The following is a 14,167-nucleotide window of genomic DNA, read 5'->3' on the forward strand; positions in this document are numbered from 1 at the left end:
ATTAAGTGGTTTAGAATGCTTTAAAACAAATAAGCAGCACAGTTAAAATTAGCAGTGGTGAATCATACTTTATTAATTTTGTAATAGAGGTCAGAACATGGTATTCAGTGGAATTGTTTGCGTTGCATTGGCTATTGAGTAACCTGGCTACTAGGACTTTGCTACTGCAGTGGTAAAGTAAATAAATCAGGTAAGAGACAAAATAAGCATAAAAGCAACCACACTTCTTAAAGAGCTTTAAAGGGAGTGTGTTTTAAAGAGTCCCAGGAGTGAAATAGAAGCCGTGCTCAAGCTACAGTCATGGGCCACTGGTAATGGTGCCAGTTACAAATCTCCATTTGCATCCACAGATGCATCAGATCAGCAGACATGACTACTGCTATTTCAATGGGGATGTGCGTTCAGTTTATTGGCATTTGGACCTGGAGATGTGACTCAATGGCCTGGTTTGCTTATCACTTTACACCAATTAAGTTCAACTAGGACTTCATTGTGACTGTGTAATGTGCTGCTGAACAGGAAGAAAACTGTGGCCACTCCTGGTGCTACCACACTAGTGTAAACTAAGCCATGGGTTGGCTTAGCTTTATATCCCAATGGGGCTTGTAATAAACCACAACCAGTAACCATGGTTTGTTCTTGACAAACCATGAGCCTAGGCTCAGACATAATACTAAACCAAACCATGACTTAGCACCTTGTAGTGCAGCAGCTGGAGCGGAGCGGGGACAAAGTGACTGCAATTTCAGCAGCATGCACTATCACACTGGGCATTCACCTTGAAACCACAGTTAAGTTGAAACCATGGTTTTAAGTGAAGTGTGAATGAGACCATTGACTCATGTTTGTGGCTCTATTGAAAATTTAGGACACATTCCCAACAAAGTTAGGCATTTTTATATCCTTCTAGATGCCCTCATTCACTGAAGCCAGTGGGACTTAAATGCTTAACTTTGGCTGGATCAGAACCCAAAAGATAAGAATTTTGCAACAGATTACATAAAGACTACCCTGTGGCAAGAGTTCTTTTTTTAGCCTTTATCCCATAAACCTTCCGCAGGCAGGTGTTCACATTGGCAGTCTATTACCTTGTTTACCGAAGTTTGAGAACTTTGTGCTTACCCTGAACATAATTTATTGGGAATGTCTGATAATTCCCAGTTGGCAGTCTTGTTCTCTTGTTCCTCCTGCCTTAATACTGTATGTTGCCATGCGTCACTTGAAAAAAATTAAGTCCCCTTCATGCAAGAATGTTCAAGTGAACATCAGGGGCTTTACACTGTAAACATAAGAACTCAAGGACATAAGTAGGGTCTTGCTAGAGCAGTTCAAAAGTCTAGTCTAGCATTCCACAGTGGCCAACTAGATTCTTCCAAGACCACAAACAGGGCATAAAAGCAATAGCTATCTTCTATATTAATGAATTCATTATCTGAGTTCGATCCTAGCTAAAACAATGCCATTCATGCACAGGAGGGAGGTATCAAGTATTTAAAAAATGGCGGAGAAACCCTGGTGGGGGAAATCCCAGGAACAGCCTAATGAGGACTGTGCATGCTTAGTGGGAATGGGATGCTAATACTGGGATGGGGGGAAATCAGAAAGTCAGGAAGAGGGCAATGGCTGGCTGGGGCACTAAACAGGAACACTGCACTATATTTTGTTGCTGGTCCCCCTTCTCATGCCTAATAGCCAGTATGTCTATCTCTCCCGTTAAAAGCCATTTAACCTAGAGGGCATCACCACATTTTGTGGCATGAAATGTACAGTGGTACCTCGGGTTACAGACACTTCAGGTTACAGACTCCGCTAACCCAGAAATAGTTGTTGTTGTTTAGTCGTTTAGTCGTGTCCGCCTCTTCATGACACCATGGACCAGAGCACGCCAGGCACTCCCGTCTTCCACTGCCTCCCGCAGTTTGGTCAAACTCATGTTTGTAGCTTCGAAAACACTGTCCAACCATCTCGTCCTCTGTCGTCCCCTTCTCCTTGTGCCCTCCATCTTTCCCAACATCAGGGTCTTTTCCAGGGAGTCTTCTCTTCTCACGAGGTGGCCAGAGTATTGGAGCCTCAGCTTCAGGATCTGTCCTTCCAGTGAGCACTCAGGGCTGATTTCCTTCAGAATGTAGAGGTTTGATCTTCTTGCAGTACATACCTTGGGTTAAGAACTTTGCTTCAGGATGATAATAGAAATTGCGTGGCGGCGGCAGGAGGCCCCATTTGCTAAAGTGGTACCTCAGGTTAAGAACAGTTTCAGGTTAAGAACGGACCTCCAGAATGAATTAAGTTCTTAACCCGAGGTACCACTGTAATGTGAAAAGAAATATTTGCTGGAGCAATAGCAGACAAGCTTCTTTGAATCAATTTATCAACATCAAAAGTCAATAGCTGGTAGTGTGATGCATCTTTAATGATTTTAGGGCTTGAGATGGGTTTTTATTTTATCGGCTTACCAATGTCAGTGTTAGCTATCATATTTGATCTGCAACTCAAGGTAACATACGCCTCTCATGAAGTGGACAGCAAACCAGGACAGCTTATGCCATAATAAATTGGGCTAGTCTTTAAGGTGCCACAAGACTCTGTTGTCTATGAATTCATAGCAGATGATGAGTACCATATTTTCCCGTGTATAAGATGAGGTTTTTTGACTCAAAAATCATGTCAAAAAACTGGGGTCATCCTATACACGGATAGTGGGGGCAGGGAGCTGCACGCCGCCAGCCTGCAGGTTGGTGTGCATGCAACTCCACCCCATGCTGCTGCGGGAGGTGCGCGCTCTAGGGAGCGTTTCCCGCAGCAGTGTGGAAGGGAATCTGCGCACAGCCAGACAGCCTGTTGGGGGCCCGCACCCCGTTTCCCGCCCACAGTGGGGTGGGGAGGGGGGGGAATAATGGCTGCCCACTTTGCCAACCCTCCGCAACGGCCCTGTTGGGGTGATGGCACACATGCAATTACCCTAAAAAAGCTCAACAACTTTGGGGCAGCTCTCCTCATTTTCTTTAAATTTAGTCCCCCAAGATACGGGGCGTCTTATGTACGGGGGCATCTTATACACAGAAAAATACAGTATTTATGGTATTACTGTGACTATGATTTAGCTTAGAGTTTATTTGAGGACTTTTATGTATTTTGCACAAGAAGATAGTTATAGCCCAGTAATATTTTGTACAGGATATGCATTATCTTTTGTTTTGGCGTACAGTAATCTTGCAACTTATGCACGTTTAACTTGGGCACATTCAGCTTTATGTGTTTGGTAATCAATCAATCAATCAATCAATCAATCGCTAGCTAGCAGGCAGAAAAGAGCGGGCATCCAGGAAAAGACTTTGGCAATCCCATCTGCTATTGAACCCATTATTTTTTTACTACACACAATCTTTGCTTTAGACATTACCCCTGGAATGTGACCCACATGTAAGTTGCGGGCTTACTGTATTTTATTGCTTTGGATGGTCTTTCTAATTTTCTTGAAGTATTAAACAAATACCATAGACTGTTAAACATTATTGTGAGTTTATCTACATGTAGAACCAAAAACCCACTGCAGGGGAATGGATAAGTGTTGGAAACTGAAGATATGGGTTTGAATTCATGCTCAGCCCTGAAGAGCCTTATGAAATCTGAGCTACTCAAACACTCTTTCTGGGTTGTTTTGAAGATAAAATAGAGCAACGTGCATATAAGCAAATCAGAGCTACTTGAGAAGGGGAGGATAGTTCAAAAGACAAGCATCCACTCATCAACACAAGATAAAAAAGATGTGCACTTTTATGTAATATTTTATGTACCAATAGAAACTTGACTTGTATTTATTATGTCAACATCAAAGCAAAGCTTTATACACTTTGCAGGCTGTTTGGCATAGTTATATATGTAAGAGTTTGTCTTTGGTCATAGAAATAAACTTATGCAATAATCACATCAAATCCAGATCTTATTAAAATATTGTGGAAATAAGCTTCTCCACTGATCCTTTTACAACAGAGGTAGAGTAGTCGAGTAATCAAACCAAACTATTTGATTCATAATGGAAGGAAGAAAAATAAACAGAAACCTATTCCAGCCAAAATCAAGCCCTTTCTAGTTCCACTTATTTAAATGGGAGAGCATAAAGCCAACAATTTAAGGTGTCTAAAAAGTGCTTAATTTTGGCCAATTAAAGGCCTAAACATTTCTGAAAACGAAAAAGAAAAACGTTTGTTATTACTGTATGAAATTGCTATTACTTGGGCTAAAGCCAGGCAAACTTAAAAACTGAATCTCCCTCTCCTGGAGCAAGACTTGCAAAAAGTAACAGGTAAGTTATGAAATATGAGCAGAAGGTAAAGTCAATTTGGCCACTGTTTCACAAAGTCAAGCAGACCCTTGTATGCTACAAAAGAGGTACAGCACATTCAATGGTGTTGTTCAACAGTGTTGCAATTACCTATTTCATATTGAAGGAGAAAAGAACGGTATTACACCTGTGGACTCAATTCTATGCTTCTAGTTTTGACTTTACATTTTACAGAAAGCCATCTTAACTACCTGGATATTTTATACCAAACCTAGCACAACGAACCGAGGCGGCCATAAAAAAAACCCAACATTAACACCAGTGGTTTTGTGACAAATTGTAAATTCCAGTGAGTTGTTAAACTGGGAAACAGATACCAGTTTTTAAGCTCCTTGGAAGTCTTTTGAAGTCCTAGCGTTCTTGGGTATGGTCCTCAATGTAATGTAACTCAATGTTTAATTTTTATCGTAAACTTGGCATTAGTGGTACAGGAGCTCCCTCTATTGGGACAGTGGAGGAGACAGTCAGTAACAGCCCACCATGCAATCTTTCATTCACCCGAAGCTCACAACCATCTTGAAGCATACGTATTGCTATGCGTGCAATGTTCTTAGAGTCATCAAGCCCACTGTGAGGCCGTCCATCATAGTCCATTCCCAGCTTTTCAAGCATGGTTGAAAGTCTAATTTGGCTTCTTGGAACCTGATAAAGAAAATAAAAGATACTAAAGCAGGAGGAGGTAGGAAAGAGAACCAATATGTATATACCCACCTACATTATTATTGTTGTTGTTGCTGTTATTAAATTGTTCAGTTGCCTAATGCCACAATACAAACAAACAAAGGGTTATATTCAACTAAATTCTATTGATAGTAGACCAACTGAAGATAATAGGCCTAAATCAGCCATATGCATTCATTTCAATGGGTCTACTCTGGGTATGACAAATATCAATACAACCCAAAATAACGAAGATTATACCCTTCTCAACCAATTTAGAAGAGCTAAAGGCACAGTAGGCAACAGTTACAGGCTGTTCCCACAAATTTTGAAGCCATGGAGATAGAAATGTGGGGTTTTGGGGGGGGGGGTAATTTGAAATATATGCAACACTTATTTTCTGAGAAAGTAATAAACTTACATTTAGAGCTTAAGAACATAAAATGCTTCCTAGCTATAATACTGAAAAAGGCATATTTTTGTTTTTGCAGAGAGGAAAAAATAAATATTGAAAACACAAATCATCATCATTGCAGGAAACAAAAGTTATCCCTACAGGGATAACTGTAACAGCAAAACAAAAACAAAAAAACTAGCAAGGAATGCTCCCTCTTTTAAACAAACTTAAACAAATTCTCTGAACAAAAAATGATGTATGTCAGATCATATTGATAATATAAGTCTACAATATACTTAAATTTTAAATACCTAGCATTGAGTTTCAGGCAATGTAAGTGACAGAGACACAAACCTTGTAGAAGTTCCCATAGGATTTGCGAATATTGATCCACTTCTTAGCAAAAGAAGGATATTTCAGACGGCTAATGCGACACTGGATATTCAAAAATTTACTCATATCCCAAGATCTTAAAAAAAGAAAAAATATGCATAGTATCTTAAGAGTGAGTTAGGTGTCCCTTTCATGCTAATAGGACCAACACATGAGGATCTCCCCTGTGTCTCTGATTACATGAACTTTGGAGGTCATCTTCTGGGCACCTTCAGAGGCTGGACAGGTGGCAACCGGTCTTCTCCCCTTTCCTTTTATAGAAGGTGGGGGAAACCCCTAGAACAGATTTATTGGGTATGCAGTGAGGAGAGGGGGAGAGTATTTCACTGCACAAGGATAAATCCTTGCACTGGCAAAACTCCTTTTAACCAATGAGTTTTGAGGCCAGGTAAAACCAGTTCTATTTGCCTGATCTTTTAATTTAACAGTGAGATAAAAATTGCATTTATGCGCTGATGTTTTATGTGACTCTGCTGGATTTTTAAAATTTCTGTCACTGTATTAACTAACTTTGTTTTTGTAACTGTGCAATGGTGTTTGACATTACTTTATATAGAATCAGTCTTGCTAAAATTAAAGAGGTGGGACTCAAATAGCAAAATTGCAACTTTTATGCAGAAGAGTTTTTTTGCTATACTAATTATGGGTAGGAACATAATTCTGGATATGGATAGGAACATAATGGAGCATGGTTGCGACCAGCACACTAGCTGTAAGAACCACTTGGATTAAATACTTACATATGAATACTAACATGCTTGAAATAGTTACACATATTATGCCCACTGAATTCAACTTTGTTTGGAAGTCCTTTTACAGAACTATTCATCATGACATGCTATTCAGATAAAAATGCAAAAACAGCTTCAGTTACCTGAATAATTCCAAAGATGCAACATAAAACAATAGCACAGAGTTAAGATTATCAATTTGGCTTAATTTTTACAATATATGTTTCTTGATTGGAAATTAATGGTTTTGCAATGTTAAAAATATTATTTTTAAGCAATTGAATACATACCCATCAGTTAATATGGAATAGCTATATTTGCTTCCCAGTTCTTTCTGTTTCATCCAGTCCACAGCATATTGCAGAACCTTTGGAAATTCATCTGCTTTATCTACAAGGTCCTGAAAATATGTAACAACAGCAATGAGCAAAAATAAAAATATTGTACAAGGTATGATCTAAAAAAACATTGTGCAAGAAACTGTGAAAAGCAAGATTAACACAAATTGGGACTTGGATAAGATAAATCTTTAAAAGCTTGCTAGCAAGTCTACAACAGATTTACAAAAAACAAAACGTAACTAAAAACATTATTGTTTTCTATTGCATTCAGTGGATAGTAACTACTTTCAAACAATCCCTGCACAACAGACTGACAACATTAGATGGAGCTGCATTCCTAACACTTATACTGGAAAAACAAACTTTAAATCAATCCATCAACATAATCCCCATAGAATTTAAAATAGTAGCACAATCTGAATATACCCTATAGCTGGAGCAATACATTTCCCTTTTTATCTCCCAGAACAATGCTCTTTAACTTTCTTTTAAACCTCTGTCTGCATAGAAACCATTATACACCTGCTGATTAACTCTTACTTTGAGGCACAGTCTAGAATATTCTGAACACCATCCAGGGACAGTTTCCAGCACATTGTGTGGGGAAATTCAGAATGATACAATATCATTCAAGCTACCTTTTAGGGAATCCTATCTTCCATCAACGATATTATTGAGAAAACCCTGATAAGGACCTGAAGGAGCTTTAGGAATCCCAAGAACACAGGCTGAAAATCATGGACACATAATTAATGTACTTGAAATATTGATTTTAGAAATTTTTTGGAAACAGGAAAGGAAGGGGGACATTGTTGTCCTAAGCACACTTAATTAATCATCAACATACCCAATAAATATGCTTGGAACTAGGAGCCAAGACTATTATAACAAGCACTTGCTTCATTTACACTCATAACTGTGGTCAGCTGCAGAGAATGTTACCTGAGAGATTCCTGTCAAATTAATGCAGAATTCTGAAAGCTGAGGATTAATCTCTGGTTTCACATACTGTTGAAATGTGTCCTCCTATAATATTAAAACATAGTTCACTTGGCAACAATGCAAAAGAATCACAGAAAATGTATAATGTTTTAGAAGAAAAGAGTAATAATTAAGGTATTAACTAGCATGCAAGCAGTCAACATCCAAGCTTTTTTATATTTGAACACAAGCAGTGAAATGGCAGCATTTTATGAAAGAGAAAACCTGACTCTCATTTTCTTGTGGACAGGGACATTCTCAACAGCCTCCACTTTGGGTATCTTTGCCGGCTGATATGTAGTGCTGAGACCTGTTTAACATACAGTAGCTGTTAAAGAACTATGGACACATCATCAGAGCCACTGAACACGTGTACAGATGTGATTTTTTGCACTATTGAGGACAAACTTACATATGTGTAATGAAGCTCAACAGATCTTTGAAAAATGAAAAGCAGGATACTGCAGTTTTTAATATAGGAGTGGCAGTGTAATAACATTTTTCTTGCTGGCTGCTTTTCCACAAAAAAAAACCTGAAGGTTCTAGTTACCTTTGTTGCAGGAACAAACATGTGATTACTTTTAAATTCCTGTAAAAAGCTTTTAAACTGAAAGCTGAACAAAAACCAAAAGTTATTTTTAAGAGGTTAAACAATATCTGTAAGAAAAGGATATACAGTGGTACCTCGGGTTATCCCTCTGGATACGTACTCTTCGGGTTGCGAATGCGGCAAACCCAGAAGTGTATACTTCCTGTTTTGCCACCCGCACATGCGCAGAAGTGATCTACACGCAGAAGCGATCTGCACGTCACGTGAGTGTGCTGAAATGCTCAATTGCGCCGCGCACGTGCCCAGAAGGGCGCCTCCGGTTACAGAGTTTTGGGGATACAGCCGGGCCTCCGGAACAGAGCCCGTCTATAACCAGAGGTACCACTGTATTGCCCAAATTCTCTTTTACAAAACACACTGTATCTAATGTTTGCTACCCATAAAAAAGTAAGAAGAAACAGGGTCACTTACAATTTCTAATGTCCGAGTGTTTAACAAGACAATAGGAAATTCAATGATTTCATGTGTAGATTCAGGAGGATTTCCTTCTTCACAAGTTGCTTCAAAGTCAATAACACAGATGTAATCGTAGTAATTATCTGCATTCATAGTCTGGTTTTGCATTAACTTTTCTTTCTTATAGTAGTTTTTCAGTCTCTTTTTCAAAACATCTTTCACTCCTCTGCCAAAGGAAAAAAATATATCAGTGCTTGACCATCACCTAAGATTTATTCAGCAAAGTGCTGAGTGTGGAAATGCCATGGTATTTGTAGAATACAAAGTGTAGAAATCTCATGGTCTATTTGTTGGTTGGCTCCCTCTGCAAACTTTAGCCCTGCCTCTTGTAAATGCCAATGCCTAAAAGGTATTACAATGAGCTGTTCTGATCCACAGGCCACACAAAGCAGTTGCTCCTACAGTACAGTCTTCTCTTGAGAAAGGAATAACCACCTTAAAGCAAGTCCAAAAATCTCTCTAGAAGAATCAGAAAAATCGCAAGTCTTAGAAAATGGAAAGACCACCTTATTCAGAGTTACCCCAGTTCTTTACAAAGGAAGTCAGCAGTGAAATGGAAACACTTAAAAAAATAACAATCATTTGATTCATGATTCATATAAGCTTAAGCATATCCAGGCAAGCTGCAGTGATAGATAGATGATAGGACAGGAATTAATCGCAAAACAGGAATAGTACCAATTATGTACACAGCTAAGAAGTTTATTTCAGCTAAGCATAGCTCATTAACCAATTTAGGGTTTGGCTATAATGCTAAACCACCAATCCCATCCTAGTGCCGTCCAGATCCTTTGGATCAGCTCCAGCTAGCATGGGTAGTATAGCGGAGGAGCATGCAATTCTGAGACTTGTGCCCACAACGGCAAACTGTTTATAATTACATCCAAACCATCCTATTGAGTTTCTTCCTAGCTGTCATTCTCCCTTCAATTCCCTTTTCTTACCAGGTTAACCTTTCAGGAAGGCTATATGGAACTTCTCTTACATGTTCCTTTTGCTGCATAACTGAAGAATATACAGACTTATAACTTATATTGCAAACTCTAGAATTACAAATTATGCAACAAGTCATGTGTTCAGAAATTACATCACCAGTAGCAGCTGTAACTATCAAATCCTCAGTTTCTCCACAAGTCTTCAGTTCCATTCCATTTATAATGTACTCTAAATAACTAACAAATGACAAACTTTCCCTCTAATTTCACTTACTCTTCAGGCTGTAAAAAGCTTGTAGCTTGCATAATAGGTGACCATACCAGTCTCATTCCAGCCCTGCTCAGGGTAGTTTTTAATGGTTGATGTTTCGTTTTGTTTTTAAATACAGTTGTACCTCGGAAGTCGAATGGAATCCGTTCTGGAAGTCCATTCAACTTCTGAAATGTTTGGAAACCAAAGTGCGGCCTCTGATTGGCTGCAGGAAGCTCCTACAGCTAATAGGAAACCCCATCAGATGTTCGGCTTCCAAAAGAACGTTTGAAAACCGAAACACTCACTTCCGGATTTCGATTGTTTGGGAGCCAGAACGTTCAACTCCCAAGGCGTTCGGGAGCAGAGGTCCGACTGTATTTTGTTAGAAGCCACCCACATTGGCTAGGACTAGGGCAACCCAGTCAGATGAACGTCATATGAATAATAAAATTATTATTATTACTTACATATGAAATCAGAAATGCATATGTATCCTCAAAAAAGACAAACACCTGACAAATGCTTACCTGGTGTCAAGCTTGAATTCAGCAAGTTTAGCTCTAAGTTCATCTCGGCTCATTCGGTTGATATGGCCATTCGTCAGAGAAATCTCTTTGTAAACTGGGTCGCTGAAGTCACTTGAACCAGACATGGTTTTCTTTTCTTGACAATAATATATATAATGCCACTTACTCTGGAAGGCTATGTGATAATGATACAAAACAATCAAGTTTTTATCAGTCGACCTCAACTTCCAAAGCTTAAAATAAGTATTTTATTCAACACATTCCTGTTGATTTGCTGATCCATATATAAACTAATAACACTTTTTACCTGATCCAGGGCATTATATAAAGAAAACCCCAGAGTTGTAATAGTCTGGAACCTCTCTCCCCCTCACAGATATGTAACTTTTGAAGGAAATGAAGGAAATGATGGTCAATATTGCTTTGTGGGTCGGATTTAGTCTACCAGTCAATAGTCTGAGATCTGCTGGGGAGTTCTTGCTGATAGTTCCACTGTGGCTGGTGCCACAATATCATAGCAGAACCTTCTTGGTCACAGTACCCAAACTTGCAAATATCAGATAGGCTTAGGATTTAAATATGTAATGTGATGAATTAATATGTTTAATGCCAAATTTGAAAGAAAGAAAGATGATAAGTAATGAAGTAATGAAGTTCATGTTATAAGAATATTGGTTTTGGAAAACTGTTAAAATGATATACACTGAAATTCAACCAGGGGGATACGAAGAAGTCACTTAACAATGTTACTAAGATGGGTTTAAATACAGCTGAGATTTATGTTTGTTTGAAAAATCTTTTGGAAAACTAATAATAATAATTTGGAAAAAATAATAGACCATTCAACAAAATTGGGGGGAGGGGGGAATGCTACCAAAAACACACACACCTTGCCACACACAAGCAGCACCAGAGTCTACAATTGTAGCCTTTTCAGGTTTTGCCCTCGGGTGGGAAGAGAATTGTGCCCGGGACAGGGAAACGGGAGTCAAACAGACACTCAAGGGATAATTTTCAGAGAAAAAGCTTTATTTCTACCATCCAGGCTTGGTAGAAGGAGCTAGTGTGATAATTTCACAAACAAGCACCAGTTCACAGCCATTTGCACAGAGCATATATTCCCCTCCAGTTCCCTCCCCTTTCTCCTCCTGCCCCATGATGAGTTTCCTGAGCATGAATAGAAAGCTCCTGTCTTTGGGACTCTTGGCGCCCTTCCCAGGAAAGGGGGATGAGAAGCCAAGGGGGTCGAGGAGCCTTGCGGTGGTCCAGTGTCCAAGATGTGTTGCAACTAGAGTGAGATAAGACTCAGTTCCCAGGCTTGCTTTATGCTTGGCATTGACAGAGCCTCTTCATTAGCCTTTTTGAAGCTCTCTCATACTGATAAAAGTAACATTTCGCCTATGCAACGGCATCTTGTGAGAAAGCAGAGAAAAGCTGTTTTAGAAGAGAGAAAGGGAATTTTGGACAGTTTGAGGCTTAGGGTGACTTCCGGCCTAGCTGGGGCACCTGTCCTCACCTCCTTCACAAGAAACATGCACGCTGCTCCACCCACCTCACCCCATATTTGTTTAACCTCCAGCCTGACAAGGAGCTCTGGAGAACCCGAAACCTTGCGGGATATGCTGTGGCATTTTGGCGGACTTCATAACGGTGCTGCTCTCACAAGTATTAATGGAAGCACAACCCTTTCAAATGTGTTGTGGGAGTGGTTATGGGTTTGCTTTTATTATTTTGTGTGGGATTTGTCCTACGGCATTTTTATGTTGTGAACCGCTCTGAGAATAATAATAATAATTCCAAAATAAAAAAAATTCCTTCCAGTAGCACCTTAAAGACCAACTAAGTTAGTTCTTGGTATGAGCTTTCGTGTGCATGCACACTTCTTCAGATGCATGCACACGAAAGCTCATACCAAGAACTAACTTAGTTGGTCTTTAAGGTGCTACTGGAAGGATTTTTTTTAATTTTGACTATGGCAGACCAACACGGCTACCTATCTACTACAATAATAATTCCAGTTACAGATAGGTAGCCATGTTGGTCTGCCATAGTCAAAAATAAAAAAAATAAAAAAATAAAAAAACTTAAAACCATGGAGAGACCTGGTTTGAACAAAGACATTGGATTCTTATCCCATTATACATGACTAAGCCATTTCTCACCTTTTCACCCCTTGCCTTTTCCTGTAAGACCTATTGCAGTCGTTAAGAGTCGTCAACAGGCTCATCTCAGCTATCTGCCAATCTCCCATTCCCACCACCCTTCTGAGTAATACCCCTCCCCACCTTCTCACTATATAGAAGGGTCTGGCAACTTCTGTTTCAGTGTATCTGAAGAAGTGTGCATGCACACGAAAGCTCATACCAAGAGCTAACTTAGTTGGTCTTTAAGGTGCTACTGGAAGGGATTTTTTAATAATAATAATAATAATAATAATAATAATAATAATAATAATAAAATAATAATAATAATAATAATAATGATAAAATAATAATAATAATGATAAAATAATAATAATAATAATATAATAAAATAATAATAATAATAAAATAATAATAATAATAATGTGAAGCACCACAAGTCTGGCCCGGGGTGGTGGGGGTGATTTGAGACCGTTAAACAGGCCCGTTCTCCTCCTCCCCTCCCCTCCCCCCTCTCGCGCGCGAGCGCCATTCCTCCTTCAAACGGCTAATGCCGCCTCACGTGACGTGACTTTCGCCGGGCGCCGCGCGCGAGCTGGACCAATGACGCCACAGTGGGGGGGGAGGAGGAGGAGGGAGGGCGAGTCCCATTCCGAAGCCTCTCCGCGGCAACGCTCACCCGCAAGCCGGCTTCTGTCACTCCTCCGTTCTCTTCTAGCGCTAGCGGCTGCTGCTGCTGCTGCGACGTCGGCACGTTCGCGTTCCGCCGCTCCCTCCTTCTCTTCCGCTGTAGCGCGGCAGGCGCGGGCGGGCGCCAGAAGATCAAAAGCAGCAGCGGCGTCACAAAAGGGGGCGGGATAAGTGACGCAAGCTGGCCGCAGAGCCTCTGCTCGCACGGCTCCGCCCACCCGACCCTGACGATTGACGCGTAGGCGGGACCTAGGATAGGAACGCCCCTCCCCTGATCTTAACAACTCTTAAGACTGAGAGGTCCTGGAGGGGGAAGTGCGCGTGCGCGCCGCCGCTGCCGCGCGTCTTTGTCCGGCGCCCCGCCTCTCTTTTCCTCCCGCCCATTTCAGAACGGAAAGCGCCCGTTTGGCGGCTCCTCCTCCAATCCGCGGCCCGTCTAGTGTCACGTGGAGAACTCCCGCTCTCAGTGTTTAGGCAATGCGCCTCGACGTCAGGGGGCGGGGCCTTCCTCTCAGACTCCCGCTTTGCCCCGCCCTCTGCCCGGGCTCGGAGTTAGAGTGGTTGCAGGCAGTTCCCCCGCACAGGGCGCAAAATAATAATGTATCAATGACAATATCAATAAAACCAATATTTACACGAAAATACCCATTAAAATATATACATCGAATATATCTTTATTAATTTTACTTCCTTTCCAAAACTTGGTGCCC

General features: G+C 40.5%; 1 protein-coding gene across 3 annotated transcripts; it reads right to left on the minus strand.

Moving 5' to 3' along the window:
* Window positions 1-3,784: 3,784 nt before the first annotated feature.
* On the minus strand, window positions 3,785-13,642 carry ERI1 (exoribonuclease 1). 3 transcript variants are annotated; one of them, XM_082205184.1, is made up of 7 exons: window positions 13,447-13,642; window positions 10,627-10,801; window positions 8,867-9,077; window positions 7,807-7,890; window positions 6,814-6,923; window positions 5,754-5,868; window positions 3,785-4,984 (listed from the first exon to the last, which is right to left on the minus strand). In XM_082205184.1, the coding sequence occupies exons 2-7, from the start codon at window positions 10,749-10,751 to the stop codon at window positions 4,745-4,747; spliced, it is 885 nt and encodes a 294-aa protein (XP_082061310.1). In that variant the 5' UTR covers window positions 10,752-10,801; window positions 13,447-13,642; the 3' UTR covers window positions 3,785-4,744. The 3 variants fall into 3 exon arrangements, with proteins under 3 accessions (XP_082061310.1, XP_082061308.1, XP_082061309.1); XM_082205182.1 differs by lacking the exon at window positions 13,447-13,642 and adding an exon at window positions 13,202-13,328; XM_082205183.1 differs by lacking the exon at window positions 13,447-13,642 and adding an exon at window positions 12,143-12,412.
* Window positions 13,643-14,167: the final 525 nt, after the last annotated feature.

The sequence above is a fragment of the Podarcis vaucheri genome (genome assembly GCF_965113315.1).
Source record: "Podarcis vaucheri genome assembly, chromosome: 17".
Classification (NCBI taxonomy): Eukaryota; Metazoa; Chordata; class Lepidosauria; order Squamata; family Lacertidae; genus Podarcis; species Podarcis vaucheri.